This window comes from Diachasmimorpha longicaudata, chromosome 12 (genome assembly GCF_034640455.1).
Source record: "Diachasmimorpha longicaudata isolate KC_UGA_2023 chromosome 12, iyDiaLong2, whole genome shotgun sequence".
NCBI classification, from domain to species: Eukaryota; Metazoa; Arthropoda; class Insecta; order Hymenoptera; family Braconidae; genus Diachasmimorpha; species Diachasmimorpha longicaudata.
In genome coordinates, this window is record NC_087236.1 from 2,893,261 (window position 1) to 2,913,001 (window position 19,741).

The window sequence follows — 19,741 nt, forward strand, 5'->3', positions numbered from 1 at the left end:
TGTGAACCCCGAAACCCGAACCCAACCGCTCGGGTCCATTACATTTTTGGTGGCAGCGTATCTTTTGGGGAAGACGGAGGCCTGATCAACCACTGTCTTGTCACACAGTGATAGAAGAAGAACCGAACATTGGAGTTTGGACTACCTAGGGGTAGACTGGCCAGCAGCTGCAGCAGACCTTCACATCGAAGGACGGAGAAGATTGCCGTTAAGGTAAATCAGACGAAGATTTTTTGGGAACCTGTTATCAGGAATCATAGTGGTTACCATTGGGGTGAACCAGGAAAGCCTACCTTAGTACTTTATCGTACCAGAGGCTAGTGGAAACTACCCTGTCAAGAGGGGCTAGTATCGTGATAAGTAGCTACGCAAGTGGGATTATTTCATTTTTGGCCAAGAAATAAATAATCGATTATGTCAACTACTGGAGCAAATGGTAGTCGACGATCGGAATCGGATTTCGAGTCTTACTCCATTTCAGGGCAAGGGGTAAGAAGACATCTGTTTAATTCTGATGGGAATATTAACGGGAATGTTAATGTGCAACGGAGATATAGCCGATCTTTGCATCAGAGCTTGTTGGCTAGTGGTAATGCACAACAGGTCAGGGTTGACGTCCATCGGGAAGAGGACGATCTACCCGAGGAATTACCCGGGGAGCAGCTGGCTAATAGCACACGAGGGGTTGGAGGAGGAAACCAGCGATCCTCTCTCCAAAATCCTCCGAATGTACCGGGAAATCCGTTTGAGGATTTGGATGAGATCCAGGAAGACGGGGCAAGGGATGTGACGCCCAGACACGAGTACTCCACACCCAGTAACGTGTTTTACCGTACAGGGACATTAGCGGCGGGGGGTTTCGTTCCTAGGGGCGAACGCCATGGGGCGGACCAACCTCCCGAGGGGGTACGACCACTTCGGCGAACTGACGAGCTACGGGACTCAGTAGCAGAGTTGCGCGAAAAAATGGCCGAAATGGAGATAGAGAGGCAAGCACAACAGGGGGAAATGCAACGCCTCCTGGATTCTGAGCGGCAGCGTCGAGAGGAAGCTGAAAAGGAGAAAAATGAAGTTAGAGATCTTTTGGCGGAGGCCTGGGCAGACCAAAACATGCAGAATAACCGAGCACCGGGGAGTGCATACCTTGATCTGAAGGGCGCACTTCAAATGGTACGTTGTTTTGCTGGGCAAGATTCAGATAAACTAGATGGGTTTCTGAAATCAGTGACTTCCGCTAGGGAATTGATATATCCGGAATATCAGGATTCGCTCCTAAAGGGTATTCTGGGAAGTAAATTTGAAGGTACTGCTTTGAAACAATTGAAGTATCGAACGATCACCTCATTTCAACAGCTGGAGGAGGAATTGCGATCACTTTTCGGAAAAGCGAAAAGTCTGGTCGGACTTCAAGCAGAATTTAGCAGAATACAGCAAAAGGAGAATGAAAGTGTTTCTAAATATGTCGCACGCACGGAGGAGGCCACCCTTGATTTATTGAATGGCTTACTGAGTCTACACGTTGGTTTCACGGAGGTAGAAAAGGTAGCCGCTAAAACCATTCTAATGTCTCTGGCTAAACTTATGTTCGAACAGGGATTGCGAGGGCAGTTGCAGATTTTGGTGCGAGCCCATAATTTCAAGACACTCCACGAGTCCTGTGCAGGAGCCGTAGATTTGGAGAAAACCATCTCTGGCCCTCAGAAAGGGAAGCATTTTGAGGTGCCTCAAAGGAACTCCAGTGGCGGGAATAGAGTTTCTATGGCCCGGCAATCCACTGGGAATTGCTTCAGCTGCGGACAATCAGGTCATATTGCAAAAGATTGTCGCAATCCGCAGGCAGGTCAACGCAAATCGTTGCCGGTTGCGTCAGAGCGACGTAGCGTCAACGCATTCGGCGCTGTATGTAAACATTGCCGGTATGCGGGTCATGAGGCCGCTGATTGCCGTAAGTTAAAGAAGAAATTGGGAATATCTGACTCGCAGAGAATTCCTGCGGAGCTCGTGAAGTCTCATTTTGCAGGTAAGCGGAATAATAATTCGGGTACCGACAGCAGTAACCTAGATCCAAAAAGGAGGGTTGATAAGTCTGATGAGGGGAAAATTATGCCTGTCGGAGCCTATCAAGTTATGATGGTAAAACCTACACGGCAAGGGGGGAGTTTCCAGGGAAACAAAACAACGATGATAAAGCCAGCACTGCAGGGGGAAATAAAATCACAGATTTTACTCACTGCGCTGGAGCTGGAGCTGCCAACCATGTTCTTGGCAGATTCCGGAGCGAAGATTTCCTTAGTGAGGGTGGACAAGCTGACGGAAGGGGTTGAGATTTCCCCGAGAAGCCGAATCTTGAGGGGGATTTCAAATCATGACGTCGCCACCCTGGGTGAGGTTATTCTTCGGTTGGAAATTGGTAATAGATGTCTGGGACATACGTTTCAGGTCGTTCCTGCGAATTTTCCTTGCCTTGGGGGGATTTTAGGCGAAGATTTTCTGTCTTCACCTACGTTGAAGGTGGAAACAGTCCATGGGAAGGCGTTGGTGATCAATGGACATCCGTTCGAGCTGTTCCAGGATCAAACACCCACGAAAATCGGGGCTAGAAGTGAGGTATTACTAACGGTACCCACACGAAGCAGCGGAACTGGTATCGTCCGGAAAAACCAACTGGCGAAGGGCGTCTTCATGGGGGAGTGTCTCACGAAGGCAGTAAAGGGTCAAGTACTCGTTTGTGTGGTGAATACGAACGACAACGATGTGTTCATCAATCCACCGACGGTTAAACTGGAATCGCTGCCGTCGGGGGAAATAATTATGATGCTGAGGGATGCCGAGAGGGGCGAGGTGAAAGACCGCATCAAATTATTGCGAGAGAATCTGAGGATTGAGCACCTAAATCAGGAGGAGAAATATTCCCTTCTGGAAATCTTGGAGGAATACAACTCCATCGTACAGCTACCAGGAGATCCTCCTGGAGCTACAGATCATCTGAAGCATGAGATCCCATTGAAACCGGGGACAGCGCCTATTAATGTCAGGCCTCATCGGTTACCAGAATCACAGATGGAGGAGGTGGATCACCAGGTCAAGGAGATGTTGCAGAATGGAATCGTGCGTCCAAGCAAAAGCCAGTGGAATGCGCCTTTGCTTGTGGTTCCTAAAAAAATGGATGCGTCAGGGAAGGTCAAATTCCGCGTTGTGGTAGATTTCCGACGCTTGAATGAAGTCACGGTTGGTGATTCATTTCCATTGCCCAATATATCCGATATACTGGATCGATTGGGAAATGCCAAATATTTCTCAACTCTGGATTTGGCCTCGGGATTTCATCAGATTCCTGTAAGGGAAGAGGATAGGTGTAAAACTGCCTTTTCCACACCATATGGGCACTACGAGTTCTGTAGATTGCCTTTCGGGGTTAAGGGCGGGCCTGCAACTTTCCAAAGGCTCATGAATTCTGTCCTGGCTGGAGTACAGGGAATTCGGTGTTTCGTCTATCTGGATGACATCGTGATTTTTGGACCGGATCTACAGGAGCATAATAAAAGGCTGAGGGAGGTACTGCAGTGCTTGAAGGAAGCGAACCTGAGACTTCAACCTGATAAGTGCAATTTCTTGAGGAAGGAGGTGGTGTATCTAGGACACATCATTACCAAGGATGGAATCAAAGCGGATCCTAGTAAAATAGAGGCAGTAGTGAAATTTCCGGTACCACAGCACGAGAAGGAAATTATGTCCTTCCTAGGATTAGCGGGGTATTATCGGAAGTTCATCAGAGACTTTTCAAAAATTGCTAAACCCTTGTCTGAATTGTTGAAAAAGGACATAACTTAGACTTGGGGGGAGAGAGAGCAGAGCGCCTTTGACACCCTAAAAAGGGCTCTGACAACAGCTCCGGTGTTGCAGTATCCCGATTTCGGGAATCCGTTTCTGCTCACCACCGATGCGTCAAACAAGGCCATAGGTGCTGTGTTATCGCAAGGGGAAATTGGCAAGGATTTACCAATCGCCTATGCCAGCAGGACCTTAAATAAGGCAGAGCAGAACTACAGTACCATAGAGAAGGAGCTCTTGGCTATTGTATGGGGAGCTCGTCACTTCCGTCCTTATCTATATGGGCGTAAGTTCACTATAGTGACCGACCATAGGCCCTTGAAGTGGATATTTAACGTAAAGGACCCGGGGTCAAGACTCGTACATTGGCGGATTAAATTAGAGGAGTATGAATACGAGGTGGTACACAAGCCTGGTAAATTAAATACCAACGCTGACGCGTTAAGTCGGATAAACGTGGTAACCCGAGCGCAGATAAGAGCGAACACAGGTGCGATGGACTCGAACGCTGACGGCGGGGTCATTACACCTGCTGACGACGACATTCCGGAAATACTACGAGAGTATCATAATACGCCGATTGCTGGTCATCCGGGTGTAAAACGTATGTACGCCAAATTAAAGCGAAAATATTACTGGAAGGGGATTAAGTCGGATGTTCAAAACCATGTGGGGAATTGTGAGGAATGCCAACTCAGCAAGTTGGGAAAAGCCACAAAGGTCCCCATGATTATCGGGGAGAGCCCTGAAACAGCATTCGAACAATGTGCAATGGACATAGTTGGTCCATTACCTATTACGGATGCTGGGAATAAGTATATCTTGACGTTTCAGGATGGGCTAACTAAATTCAGCAAGGCCATACCCATCCCGGACCAAGAGGCCAATACGATCGGGCGTGCGTTCGCCGAAAAAATCATCTGTGAATATGGTACACCACAGAGATTGCTCACGGATCAAGGACCAAATTTTGTAGGGGAGATATTTAGGAATGTTTGTAAGCTTCTAAGAATTAAGAAGATCCAAACCACGGCGTATCATCCGCAGACTAATGGTATTGTCGAGAGGTCACACCGCACTCTGGCAGAATACCTGAGGAGCTTCATCCTGGAGGATCAAACGGATTGGGATACGTGGCTGCCATACGCAATGTTTGCGTATAACACCACTCCCCACACGGCTACAAAAATGACGCCATTTGAGCTGATTTTTGGGAGACGCGCCGAGTTACCGACGGCCGTCAAACAGCCACCCCGTTTGACGTATTGCTATGATGATTTTGCCCAGGAGCTTCGTGAACGATTGCGCGCAGCGCACCAGGAGGCAAGGGAGGCCCTCGATGAAGGGAAAATCAGGAGCAAAGTCCAATACGACAAGGACGCTGTACCTATGGATTTGAAAATCGGGGATAAGGTACTACTGAAAAATGATGTCCTACGACGTGGAAGATCAAAGAAGTTAACTCAGCCCTGGATAGGCCCATACGAGATTATCGAGAGGAATGGTGAGGTTAACTACACCATCAGGTCGGGAACCAAACAAAAAACGCAGAGAGTCCACGTAAATCGGCTTCGACCCTTTATAGAAGCATGACTATATGGACCCCTGCCTCGGATTAACCTACCCTGTGGATTTCTGGAATTTTCTTGCCCGGGTGATAAGGAGATTTTCAGGAAAGGACTAGAACTGCAGATACATATAGTTTGTTTAATTAAACCATTTATTGTTGAAAGCGGTTACAGATACGTTGGAGGGACGCTCTATCACAGTATCATTAATATAATAATAGCCTGGATAATCCCACAGATAGGAGGCACAGATGTCGCACGTCCTTTCGCTATCGTCCAGGAACTGGGGCACGTGGCACGGTTGTGGAGCTGGAGTTTCTCCGAAGAGTCTTCGGAGGTTGAAGACGTCCTCTACGCCAGCCTCGATGTCGGAGCGTACGGGGAGATCCCAAAGGGCATTGAGATCTTTCCTACTACGAACCCTCCAGTCCCTCATCTTCACCTTGAATTCCAAGTTCAAGTACCCGGGATGATAGGGGTATCGATGGCGCTGAAATATTCCAAAAATAGCAAGGAATTAGCGAAAATAGAGACTTCGAATGGCAGTAAGAAACAGGGTAGTAAGAAAGTGAAGGAGGTATTCGTACTCACCAGATATTCGAATACGAAGTCGTCCATGGAGTGCCGCAGGTATGGATGGTTCCTCGAGGAACGATTCGAGCACAGCCGACCCCGAGTACAGGATGGTGAAGATCTTATCCGGTCCACATGGATGGAGAGATGCTGGAAGCAGTCGGAGACAGTGTGCCCAAATCGACCGCACTTAAAACACTTTCCGGCGTTCATGTTGTTGGTTCTTGGAATGTTAACTTCTTCACTGTTAACTTTTTGGAAGACTGTGGCCCAAACGGGGCGGCAGTCACTTTTATATTCAAGGGTGCTTCGTCATCAGGCATGGCGGCCATCGGGTTGGCGACATCGTCCACGTCAGGTAAAATTGAAAAGTTCAACGCACTTCCTGATTGACAAATCAAGCGACGCGCTAATTGTTATTGTCATGTGGCTAATGCTGGCGAGCATCGCGGAAGTTCGGGGGGAGGGACATGTGATTGAGAGATTCGTCCACACCCCGGGAATTTATTTTGAGCCAATTGGGAGATTGCATTTGAGCAACTACGTTTGGACGGTTGCTGCAAGCACGGATGGTGCATCATGGCTGGCGAGAGCTGATCAACTGCAGGAACATCTGAATTATACGAAGCAACTGTGCTTCAGGGCTGGACCATGGGGTTCCAACTTCCATCACCTCGTGGATCAATGGATTGTCGATTTCGAGGAAACGAGAAGCGTCATCACGGCGTTGTTTGGGTTAAATGAGAGGAGGAAGGGCCGTCGAGGTCTTATAAATGGTCTGGGCACGGTAGCCAAGTCACTTTTCGGGACTATGGATGCTGAAGATGAACGGGAAATACGCGAGAGGATTTCACGTCTGGAGGCTGGAGTTCAAGGGACACTGGATAGTTCTGGGAAGCAGTTGCAGATTGTTAACTCTACGCTTCTTCATCTCGCTCAAACGGAACAGATGATTCAGAAGAACGAAAACATCTTGTTGAGGTCTATCAAACAGATAAGGGATGAGGATACGCAGATGGCACACCGGCAACTCGTAGATGAGCATTTTTTGGTGGTCGAGGTCATCTACACTGGGGTGATGCGGGATGCTGCGAGATTAAAAAAACTGCTGACCGACTCCAAAGGGCTAATATTTGACACAGGAGTGTTCACGGAAGAGGGATTGGTCGACCTTCTCAGGAAAGCCAAATTACCGAAGGGTTTAAGTTTCCCCTTTGAGTTGGAGGTAGCAGGGGTACATGAACTGCAGGAGGTATCAACTGTTAGTGTATCCGCAGTTGGCATGAAAATCATCACGGTGATAGGAATACCCCTGGCGGATTTCCAAGCATTCGACGTTATGCTGATGCATAGCATTCCTGTGCGGACAACGAACGGGTATCACTCGTACTTGGAGGCATCAAATGCGCTTCTGGTCGTACATGGCGCAACACATCAGTATGTGCCAATGACCGAGGGGCAATTGAATTGCTGCAAGAGAGTTCGGGGACAATACTTATGCACCGACTCTTTGCCGATTCAAAAAATGAGAGTCACTAGCCCTTGTGAGGTGCGAATGTACCTGAGCCCAGATAAGATACCGGAAACGTGTAGTACGAGACATCTGCGGCTACAAGGTCTCACGCTTATCAAAATGCGGAAGACTAACGCATGGTTCTACGTGGCACCGGAACCTGAAGCAATTGCCATAGCTTGCGGAGAGGGGGAAATTCGAGACACCCTTCAAGGTTCTGGAATAATGCGGATAGAAGATTTCTGCGAGGTTATCGCTCCTGATTTCACTATCCGTGGCCGAAAGTCAAAGGAAACAACCTGGGAGAATCATATTCAGCCTAGGCTGAACTTGACACTAAGTAATGACACCATTACGCAGCTACAGCAGCAGGACCATAACGTGAGCGACATTCGACTCACGAACGTCATAGGGAACCTGAAGGAATTGGAGGACCTTCATGTGCAGCTAGAGACCGGAAAGGAAGATCTAGGGAAGCTTCAAAAGAAATTCGACTATCAGGAATTTCTACTCCACCCATCATCAATATTTTCAGTGGTCATGGTGGTTCTTGCCCTTGTACTAGGAGTATCTCTGTACTGCTGGTGCCGGAAACCCTAGCCTGCGTGAGTTAGAGAAGCGAAGGAAGTTGAAAGATTTACTTGTAAATACGTATTGAAGTGATCAGAAGTGCTGATCGTGGATATTCTTAGGATTTCTACTTTTCCAGAGAACATCTCTTTGCCTCCACGGAGGAAAAAGGAATGTTTTTATAATTATTGATGAGATAGGGTTAGAGAAGAAAATTATCATCAGTAATAATTTTCTTCCCCGGCGGGGAGGGATGTTATGCCCCAAAATGCCATAACATTTCAGTTTCGTAATCCGGAGAATACGAGGACACGAAAGTGGCACGTATTATTCGGAATGCAAAACATATGAAGAAAGGAAAATAAAAGGTAATGAATATATGTGGATCAATCCACGTATATTCAACTTATGTAGATAACTGGGGCGCAGCGTCAGCGCTTTACGCCTCGAACTGGCCTCTAGCGCGTCACCGTGCGATGTAATACGAATCCACGAGACAATAAATACTCGGGGACTCGTATTCTCTGGGCCAGTTATCCAAATACCATTCATAAGGAGTTACTTCTTCTGTACTTATACTCGCCTGATACTCTGTGTCTCAGAGCGAGTCTTTAATTGTTAATAAACTAGTGGAATAACCAATAAAGATAGTGAATCAATTGAAGATATCTGCTCCTATCCTCTATCCGCGAGTGTGAACCCCGAAACCCGAACCCAACCGCTCGGGTCCATTACATTGTCCTAGCTATGATATTTCCAAAGATATGGGCGAAAAGCGGTGTGATGCCAAATCCGGGCCCGTTTTGCTCTAGGAGGCCCAGGAGCCGAGAAAAACGCGTAAAACGAAAAAGTTGACTTTAGAAAATTCCCGGACCCCCAGAAAAATCGGAAATCGTCTCACGAATCCGATGGCACCAGCCAAATTGTCCTAACTATGTTATTTCTAAAGATATGGGTGAAAAACGGTGTGATCCCAAATCCGGGCCCGTTTGGCTCTAGGACGCCCAGGAGCCGAGAAAAACGCGAAAAACGAAAAAATCGACTTTAGAAAATTCCCGGAGCCCTAGAAAAATCGGAATTCGTCTCACGAATTCAATGGCGCCAGCCAAATTGTCCTAGCTACGAGTTTTCCAATGATATGGACGAAAAACGATCTGATTCCAAATCCGGGCCCGTTTTGCTCTAGGAGGCCCAGGAGCCGAGAAAATTGCGAAAAACGAAAAAATCGACTGTGGACAATTCCCGGGCCCCTAGAAAAATCGGGAATCGTCTCACGAATCCAATGGCGCCAGCCAAATTGTCCTAGCGATGATATTTCCGAAGATATGGACGAAAAACCATCTGATTCCAAATCCGGGCCCGTTTTTCTCTAGGAGGCCCAGGAGCCGAGAAAATTGCGAAAAACGAAAAAATCGACTGTGGACAATTCCCGGGCCCCTCGAAAAATCGGAAATCGTCTCACGAATCCAATGGTGCCAACCAAATTGTCCTAGCTATGATATTTCCAAAGATATGGATGAAAAACGGTGTGATCCCAAATCCGGGCCCGTTTGGCTCTAGGAGGCCCAGGAACCGAGAAAAACGCGAAAAACGAAAAAATCAACTTTAGAAAATTCCCGGACCCCTAGAAAAATCGGAAATCGTCTCACGAATCCAATGGCGCCAGCCAAATTGTCCTAGCTATGATATTTCCAATGATATGGGCGAAAAACGGTGTGATCCCAAATCCGGGCCCGTTTTGCTCTAGGACGCCCAGGAGCCGAGAAAAACGCGAAAAACGAAAAAATCGACTTTAGAAAATTCCCGGACCCCCAGAAAAATCGGAAATCGTCTCACGAATCCAATGGCACCAGCCAAATTGTCCTAGCTATGTTATTTCTAAAGATATGGGTGAAAAACGGTGTGATCCCAAATCCGGGCCCGTTTTGCTCTAGGACGCCCAGGAGCCGAGAAAAACGCGAAAAACGAAAAAATCGACTTTAGAAAATTCCCGGAGCCCTAGAAAAATCGGAAATCGTTTCACGAATGCAATGGCGCCAGCCAAATTGTCCTAGCTACGAGTTTTCCAATGATATGGACGAAAAACGATCTGATTCCAAATCCGGGCCCGTTTTGCTCTAGGACGCCCAGGAGCCGAGAAAAACGCGAAAAACGAAAAAATCGACTTTAGAAAATTCCTGGACCCCTAGAAAAATCGGAAATTGTCTCACGAATCCAATGGCGCCAGCCAAATTGTCCTAGCGATGATATTTCCGAAGATATGGACGAAAAACCATCTGATTCCAAATCCGGGCCCGTTTTGCTCTAGGAGGCCCAGGAGCCGAGAAAAACGCGTAAAACGAAAAAGTTGACTTTAGAAAATTCCCGGACCCCCAGAAAAATCGGAAATCGTCTCACGAATCCGATGGCACCAGCCAAATTGTCCTAACTATGTTATTTCTAAAGATATGGGTGAAAAACGGTGTGATCCCAAATCCGGGCCCGTTTGGCTCTACGAGGCCCAGGAACCTAGAAAAACGCGAAAAACGAAAAAATCGACTTTAGAAAATTCCCGGACCTCAAGAAGAATCGGAATTCGTCTCACGAATTCAATGGCGCCAGCCAAATTGTCCTAGCTATGTTATATCCAATGATATGGACGAAAAACGTCAGAGTCCAAATCCTGGCCCGTTTTGATCTAGGAGGCCCAAGAGCCGAGAAAATTGCGAAAAACGAAAAAATCGACTTTAGAATATTCCCGGACCCCTAGAAAAATCGGAAATCGTCTCACGAATCCAATGGCGCCAGCCAAATTGTCCTAGCGATGATATTTCCAAAGATATGGGCGAAAAACGGTGTGATCCCAAATCCGGGCCCGTTTTGCTCTAGGAGGCCCAGGAGCCGAGAAAAACGCGAAAAACGAAAAAATTGACTTTAGAAAATTCCCGGACCCCCAGAAAAATCGGAAATCGTCACACGGATCCAATGGCGCCAACCAAATTGTCCTAGCTATGATATATCCAATGATGTGGACGAAAAACGTCAGAGTCCAAATCCGGGCCCGTTTGGCTCTAGGAGGCCCAGGAACCGAGAAAAACGCGAAAAACGAAAAAATCCACTTTAGAAAATTCCTGGACCCCTAGAAAAATCGGAAATTGTCTCACGAATCCAATGGCGCCAGCCAAATTGACCTAGCTATGATATTTCCGAACATATGGACAAAAAACGATCTGATTCCAAATCCGGGCCCGTTTTGCTCTAGGAGGCCCAGGAGCCGAGAAAATTGCGAAAAACGAAAAAATCGACTGTGGACAATTCCCGGGCCCCTAGAAAAATCGGGAATCGTCTCACGAATCCAATGGCGCCAGCCAAATTGTCCTAGCTATGATATTTCCAATGATATGGGCGAAAAACGGTGTGATCCCAAATCCGGGCCCGTTTTGCTCTAGGAGGCCCAGGAGCCGAGAAAAACGCGAAAAACGAAAAAATTGACTTTAGAAAATTCCCGGACCCCCAGAAAAATCGGAAATCGTCACACGGATCCAATGGCGCCAACCAAATTGTCCTAGCTATGATATATCCAATGATGTGGACGAAAAACGTCAGAGTCCAAATCCGGGCCCGTTTGGCTCTAGGAGGCCCAGGAACCGAGAAAAACGCGAAAAACGAAAAAATCGACTTTAGAAAATTCCCGGACCCCTTGAAAAATCGGAAATCGTCTCACGAATCCAATGGCGCCAGCCAAATTGTCCTAGCTATGATATTTCCAAAGATATGGGCGAAAAGCGGTGTGATGCCAAATCCGGGCCCGTTTTGCTCTAGGAGGCCCAGGAGCCGAGAAAAACGCGTAAAACGAAAAAGTTGACTTTAGAAAATTCCCGGACCCCCAGAAAAATCGGAAATCGTCTCACGAATCCGATGGCACCAGCCAAATTGTCCTAACTATGTTATTTCTAAAGATATGGGTGAAAAACGGTGTGATCCCAAATCCGGGCCCGTTTGGCTCTACGAGGCCCAGGAACCTAGAAAAACGCGAAAAACGAAAAAATCGACTTTAGAAAATTCCCGGACCTCAAGAAGAATCGGAATTCGTCTCACGAATTCAATGGCGCCAGCCAAATTGTCCTAGCTATGTTATATCCAATGATATGGACGAAAAACGTCAGAGTCCAAATCCTGGCCCGTTTTGATCTAGGAGGCCCAAGAGCCGAGAAAATTGCGAAAAACGAAAAAATCGACTTTAGAATATTCCCGGACCCCTAGAAAAATCGGAAATCGTCTCACGAATCCAATGGCGCCAGCCAAATTGTCCTAGCGATGATATTTCCAAAGATATGGGCGAAAAACGGTGTGATCCCAAATCCGGGCCCGTTTTGCTCTAGGAGGCCCAGGAGCCGAGAAAAACGCGAAAAACGAAAAAATTGACTTTAGAAAATTCCCGGACCCCCAGAAAAATCGGAAATCGTCACACGGATCCAATGGCGCCAACCAAATTGTCCTAGCTATGATATATCCAATGATGTGGACGAAAAACGTCAGAGTCCAAATCCGGGCCCGTTTGGCTCTAGGAGGCCCAGGAACCGAGAAAAACGCGAAAAACGAAAAAATCCACTTTAGAAAATTCCTGGACCCCTAGAAAAATCGGAAATTGTCTCACGAATCCAATGGCGCCAGCCAAATTGACCTAGCTATGATATTTCCGAACATATGGACAAAAAACGATCTGATTCCAAATCCGGGCCCGTTTTGCTCTAGGAGGCCCAGGAGCCGAGAAAATTGCGAAAAACGAAAAAATCGACTGTGGACAATTCCCGGGCCCCTAGAAAAATCGGGAATCGTCTCACGAATCCAATGGCGCCAGCCAAATTGTCCTAGCTATGATATTTCCAATGATATGGGCGAAAAACGGTGTGATCCCAAATCCGGGCCCGTTTTGCTCTAGGACGCCCAGGAGCCGAGAAAAACGCGAAAAACGAAAAAATCGACTTTAGAAAATTCCCCGACCCCCAGAAAAATCGGAAATCGTCTCACGAATCCAATGGCACCAGCCAAATTGTCCTAGCTATGTTATTTCTAAAGATATGGGTGAAAAACGGTGTGATTCCAAATCCGGGCCCGTTTGGCTCTAGGAGGGCCAGGAACCGAGAAAAACGCGAAAAACGAAAAAATCGACTTTAGAAAATTCCCGGACCCCTAGAAAAATCGGAAATCGTCTCACGAATCCAATGGCGCCAGCCAAATTGTCCTAGCTATGATATTTCCAAAGATATGGGCGAAAAACGGTGTGATCCCAAATCCGGGCCCGTTTTGCTTTAGGAGGCCCAGGAGCCGAGAAAAACGCGAAAAACGAAAAAATTGACTTTAGAAAATTCCCGGACCCCCAGAAAAATCGGAAATCGTCTCACGAATCCAATGGCACCAGCCAAATTGTCGTAGCTATGTTATTTCTAAAGATATGGGTGAAAAACGGTGTGATCCCAAATCCGGGCCCGTTTGGGTCTAGGAGGCCCAGGAACCGAGAAAAACGCGAAAAACGAAAAAATCGACTTTAGAAAAATCCCGGACCCCCAGAAAAATCGGAAATCGTCTCACGAATCCAATGGCACCAGCCAAATTGTCCTAGCTATGTTATTTCTAAAGATATGGGTGAAAAACGGTGTGATCCCAAATCCGGGCCCGTTTTGCTCTAGGAGGCCCAGGAGCCGAGAAAAACGCGAAAAACGAAAAAATTGACTTTAGAAAATTCCCGGACCCCCAGAAAAATCGGAAATCGTCTCACGAATCCAATGGCACCAGCCAAATTGTCGTAGCTATGTTATTTCTAAAGATATGGGTGAAAAACGGTGTGATCCCAAATCCGGGCCCGTTTGGGTCTAGGAGGCCCAGGAACCGAGAAAAACGCGAAAAACGAAAAAATCGACTTTAGAAAAATCCCGGACCCCCAGAAAAATCGGAAATCGTCTCACGAATCCAATGGCACCAGCCAAATTGTCCTAGCTATGTTATTTCTAAAGATATGGGTGAAAAACGGTGTGATCCCAAATCCGGGCCCGTTTTGCTCTAGGAGGCCCAGGAGCCGAGAAAAACGCGAAAAACGAAAAAATCGACTTTAGAAAATTCCCGGACCCCCCGCAAAATCGGAAATCGTCTCACGAATCCAATGGCGCCAACCAAATTGTCCTAGCTATGATATATCCAATGATATGGACGAAAAACGTCAGAGTCCAAATCCGGGCCCGTTTGGCTCTAGGAGGCCCAGGAACCGAGAAAAACGCGAAAAACGAAAAAATCGACTTTAGAAAATTCCCGGACCCCTTGAAAAATCGGAAATCGTCTCACGAATCCAATGGCGCCAGCCAAATTGTTGTTATGCCCCAAAATGCCATAACATTTCAGTTTCGTAATCCGGAGAATACGAGGACACGAAAGTGGCACGTATTATTCGGAATGCAAAACATATGAAGAAAGGAAAATAAAAGGTAATGAATATATGTGGATCAATCCACGTATATTCAACTTATGTAGATAACTGGGGCGCAGCGTCAGCGCTTTACGCCTCGAACTGGCCTCTAGCGCGTCACCGTGCGATGTAATACGAATCCACGAGACAATAAATACTCGGGGACTCGTATTCTCTGGGCCAGTTATCCAAATACCATTCATAAGGAGTTACTTCTTCTGTACTTATACTCGCCTGATACTCTGTGTCTCAGAGCGAGTCTTTAATTGTTAATAAACTAGTGGAATAACCAATAAAGATAGTGAATCAATTGAAGATATCTGCTCCTATCCTCCATCCGCGAGTGTGAACCCCGAAACCCGAACCCAACCGCTCGGGTCCATTACATTTTTGGTGGCAGCGTATCTTTTGGGGAAGACGGAGGCCTGATCAACCACTGTCTTGTCACACAGTGATAGAAGAAGAACCGAACATTGGAGTTTGGACTACCTAGGGGTAGACTGGCCAGCAGCTGCAGCAGACCTTCACATCGAAGGACGGAGAAGATTGCCGTTAAGGTAAATCAGACGAAGATTTTTTGGGAACCTGTTATCAGGAATCATAGTGGTTACCATTGGGGTGAACCAGGAAAGCCTACCTTAGTACTTTATCGTACCAGAGGCTAGTGGAAACTACCCTGTCAAGAGGGGCTAGTATCGTGATAAGTAGCTACGCAAGTGGGATTATTTCATTTTTGGCCAAGAAATAAATAATCGATTATGTCAACTACTGGAGCAAATGGTAGTCGACGATCGGAATCGGATTTCGAGTCTTACTCCATTTCAGGGCAAGGGGTAAGAAGACATCTGTTTAATTCTGATGGGAATATTAACGGGAATGTTAATGTGCAACGGAGATATAGCCGATCTTTGCATCAGAGCTTGTTGGCTAGTGGTAATGCACAACAGGTCAGGGTTGACGTCCATCGGGAAGAGGACGATCTACCCGAGGAATTACCCGGGGAGCAGCTGGCTAATAGCACACGAGGGGTTGGAGGAGGAAACCAGCGATCCTCTCTCCAAAATCCTCCGAATGTACCGGGAAATCCGTTTGAGGATTTGGATGAGATCCAGGAAGACGGGGCAAGGGATGTGACGCCCAGACACGAGTACTCCACACCCAGTAACGTGTTTTACCGTACAGGGACATTAGCGGCGGGGGGTTTCGTTCCTAGGGGCGAACGCCATGGGGCGGACCAACCTCCCGAGGGGGTACGACCACTTCGGCGAACTGACGAGCTACGGGACTCAGTAGCAGAGTTGCGCGAAAAAATGGCCGAAATGGAGATAGAGAGGCAAGCACAACAGGGGGAAATGCAACGCCTCCTGGATTCTGAGCGGCAGCGTCGAGAGGAAGCTGAAAAGGAGAAAAATGAAGTTAGAGATCTTTTGGCGGAGGCCTGGGCAGACCAAAACATGCAGAATAACCGAGCACCGGGGAGTGCATACCTTGATCTGAAGGGCGCACTTCAAATGGTACGTTGTTTTGCTGGGCAAGATTCAGATAAACTAGATGGGTTTCTGAAATCAGTGACTTCCGCTAGGGAATTGATATATCCGGAATATCAGGATTCGCTCCTAAAGGGTATTCTGGGAAGTAAATTTGAAGGTACTGCTTTGAAACAATTGAAGTATCGAACGATCACCTCATTTCAACAGCTGGAGGAGGAATTGCGATCACTTTTCGGAAAAGCGAAAAGTCTGGTCGGACTTCAAGCAGAATTTAGCAGAATACAGCAAAAGGAGAATGAAAGTGTTTCTAAATATGTCGCACGCACGGAGGAGGCCACCCTTGATTTATTGAATGGCTTACTGAGTCTACACGTTGGTTTCACGGAGGTAGAAAAGGTAGCCGCTAAAACCATTCTAATGTCTCTGGCTAAACTTATGTTCGAACAGGGATTGCGAGGGCAGTTGCAGATTTTGGTGCGAGCCCATAATTTCAAGACACTCCACGAGTCCTGTGCAGGAGCCGTAGATTTGGAGAAAACCATCTCTGGCCCTCAGAAAGGGAAGCATTTTGAGGTGCCTCAAAGGAACTCCAGTGGCGGGAATAGAGTTTCTATGGCCCGGCAATCCACTGGGAATTGCTTCAGCTGCGGACAATCAGGTCATATTGCAAAAGATTGTCGCAATCCGCAGGCAGGTCAACGCAAATCGTTGCCGGTTGCGTCAGAGCGACGTAGCGTCAACGCATTCGGCGCTGTATGTAAACATTGCCGGTATGCGGGTCATGAGGCCGCTGATTGCCGTAAGTTAAAGAAGAAATTGGGAATATCTGACTCGCAGAGAATTCCTGCGGAGCTCGTGAAGTCTCATTTTGCAGGTAAGCGGAATAATAATTCGGGTACCGACAGCAGTAACCTAGATCCAAAAAGGAGGGTTGATAAGTCTGATGAGGGGAAAATTATGCCTGTCGGAGCCTATCAAGTTATGATGGTAAAACCTACACGGCAAGGGGGGAGTTTCCAGGGAAACAAAACAACGATGATAAAGCCAGCACTGCAGGGGGAAATAAAATCACAGATTTTACTCACTGCGCTGGAGCTGGAGCTGCCAACCATGTTCTTGGCAGATTCCGGAGCGAAGATTTCCTTAGTGAGGGTGGACAAGCTGACGGAAGGGGTTGAGATTTCCCCGAGAAGCCGAATCTTGAGGGGGATTTCAAATCATGACGTCGCCACCCTGGGTGAGGTTATTCTTCGGTTGGAAATTGGTAATAGATGTCTGGGACATACGTTTCAGGTCGTTCCTGCGAATTTTCCTTGCCTTGGGGGGATTTTAGGCGAAGATTTTCTGTCTTCACCTACGTTGAAGGTGGAAACAGTCCATGGGAAGGCGTTGGTGATCAATGGACATCCGTTCGAGCTGTTCCAGGATCAAACACCCACGAAAATCGGGGCTAGAAGTGAGGTATTACTAACGGTACCCACACGAAGCAGCGGAACTGGTATCGTCCGGAAAAACCAACTGGCGAAGGGCGTCTTCATGGGGGAGTGTCTCACGAAGGCAGTAAAGGGTCAAGTACTCGTTTGTGTGGTGAATACGAACGACAACGATGTGTTCATCAATCCACCGACGGTTAAACTGGAATCGCTGCCGTCGGGGGAAATAATTATGATGCTGAGGGATGCCGAGAGGGGCGAGGTGAAAGACCGCATCAAATTATTGCGAGAGAATCTGAGGATTGAGCACCTAAATCAGGAGGAGAAATATTCCCTTCTGGAAATCTTGGAGGAATACAACTCCATCGTACAGCTACCAGGAGATCCTCCTGGAGCTACAGATCATCTGAAGCATGAGATCCCATTGAAACCGGGGACAGCGCCTATTAATGTCAGGCCTCATCGGTTACCAGAATCACAGATGGAGGAGGTGGATCACCAGGTCAAGGAGATGTTGCAGAATGGAATCGTGCGTCCAAGCAAAAGCCAGTGGAATGCGCCTTTGCTTGTGGTTCCTAAAAAAATGGATGCGTCAGGGAAGGTCAAATTCCGCGTTGTGGTAGATTTCCGACGCTTGAATGAAGTCACGGTTGGTGATTCATTTCCATTGCCCAATATATCCGATATACTGGATCGATTGGGAAATGCCAAATATTTCTCAACTCTGGATTTGGCCTCGGGATTTCATCAGATTCCTGTAAGGGAAGAGGATAGGTGTAAAACTGCCTTTTCCACACCATATGGGCACTACGAGTTCTGTAGATTGCCTTTCGGGGTTAAGGGCGGGCCTGCAACTTTCCAAAGGCTCATGAATTCTGTCCTGGCTGGAGTACAGGGAATTCGGTGTTTCGTCTATCTGGATGACATCGTGATTTTTGGACCGGATCTACAGGAGCATAATAAAAGGCTGAGGGAGGTACTGCAGTGCTTGAAGGAAGCGAACCTGAGACTTCAACCTGATAAGTGCAATTTCTTGAGGAAGGAGGTGGTGTATCTAGGACACATCATTACCAAGGATGGAATCAAAGCGGATCCTAGTAAAATAGAGGCAGTAGTGAAATTTCCGGTACCACAGCACGAGAAGGAAATTATGTCCTTCCTAGGATTAGCGGGGTATTATCGGAAGTTCATCAGAGACTTTTCAAAAATTGCTAAACCCTTGTCTGAATTGTTGAAAAAGGACATAACTTAGACTTGGGGGGAGAGAGAGCAGAGCGCCTTTGACACCCTAAAAAGGGCTCTGACAACAGCTCCGGTGTTGCAGTATCCCGATTTCGGGAATCCGTTTCTGCTCACCACCGATGCGTCAAACAAGGCCATAGGTGCTGTGTTATCGCAAGGGGAAATTGGCAAGGATTTACCAATCGCCTATGCCAGCAGGACCTTAAATAAGGCAGAGCAGAACTACAGTACCATAGAGAAGGAGCTCTTGGCTATTGTATGGGGAGCTCGTCACTTCCGTCCTTATCTATATGGGCGTAAGTTCACTATAGTGACCGACCATAGGCCCTTGAAGTGGATATTTAACGTAAAGGACCCGGGGTCAAGACTCGTACATTGGCGGATTAAATTAGAGGAGTATGAATACGAGGTGGTACACAAGCCTGGTAAATTAAATACCAACGCTGACGCGTTAAGTCGGATAAACGTGGTAACCCGAGCGCAGATAAGAGCGAACACAGGTGCGATGGACTCGAACGCTGACGGCGGGGTCATTACACCTGCTGACGACGACATTCCGGAAATACTACGAGAGTATCATAATACGCCGATTGCTGGTCATCCGGGTGTAAAACGTATGTACGCCAAATTAAAGCGAAAATATTACTGGAAGGGGATTAAGTCGGATGTTCAAAACCATGTGGGGAATTGTGAGGAATGCCAACTCAGCAAGTTGGGAAAAGCCACAAAGGTCCCCATGATTATCGGGGAGAGCCCTGAAACAGCATTCGAACAATGTGCAATGGACATAGTTGGTCCATTACCTATTACGGATGCTGGGAATAAGTATATCTTGACGTTTCAGGATGGGCTAACTAAATTCAGCAAGGCCATACCCATCCCGGACCAAGAGGCCAATACGATCGGGCGTGCGTTCGCCGAAAAAATCATCTGTGAATATGGTACACCACAGAGATTGCTCACGGATCAAGGACCAAATTTTGTAGGGGAGATATTTAGGAATGTTTGTAAGCTTCTAAGAATTAAGAAGATCCAAACCACGGCGTATCATCCGCAGACTAATGGTATTGTCGAGAGGTCAC

At 47.2% G+C, this 19,741-nt stretch overlaps 2 protein-coding genes across 2 annotated transcripts; both read left to right on the plus strand.

Annotated features, from left to right (window-relative positions):
- The first annotated feature begins 414 nt into the window (after nucleotides 1–414).
- LOC135168160 (uncharacterized) lies at nucleotides 415–3,845 on the plus strand. The gene has a single exon (XM_064132094.1). The coding sequence runs from the start codon at nucleotides 415–417 to the stop codon at nucleotides 3,829–3,831; it is 3,417 nt and encodes a 1,138-aa protein (XP_063988164.1). The 3' UTR covers nucleotides 3,832–3,845.
- An 11,407-nt stretch (nucleotides 3,846–15,252) lies between these two features.
- On the plus strand, nucleotides 15,253–18,683 carry LOC135168161 (uncharacterized). Its single transcript, XM_064132095.1, has one exon. The coding sequence runs from the start codon at nucleotides 15,253–15,255 to the stop codon at nucleotides 18,667–18,669; it is 3,417 nt and encodes a 1,138-aa protein (XP_063988165.1). The 3' UTR covers nucleotides 18,670–18,683.
- The last annotated feature ends 1,058 nt before the right edge of the window (nucleotides 18,684–19,741 follow it).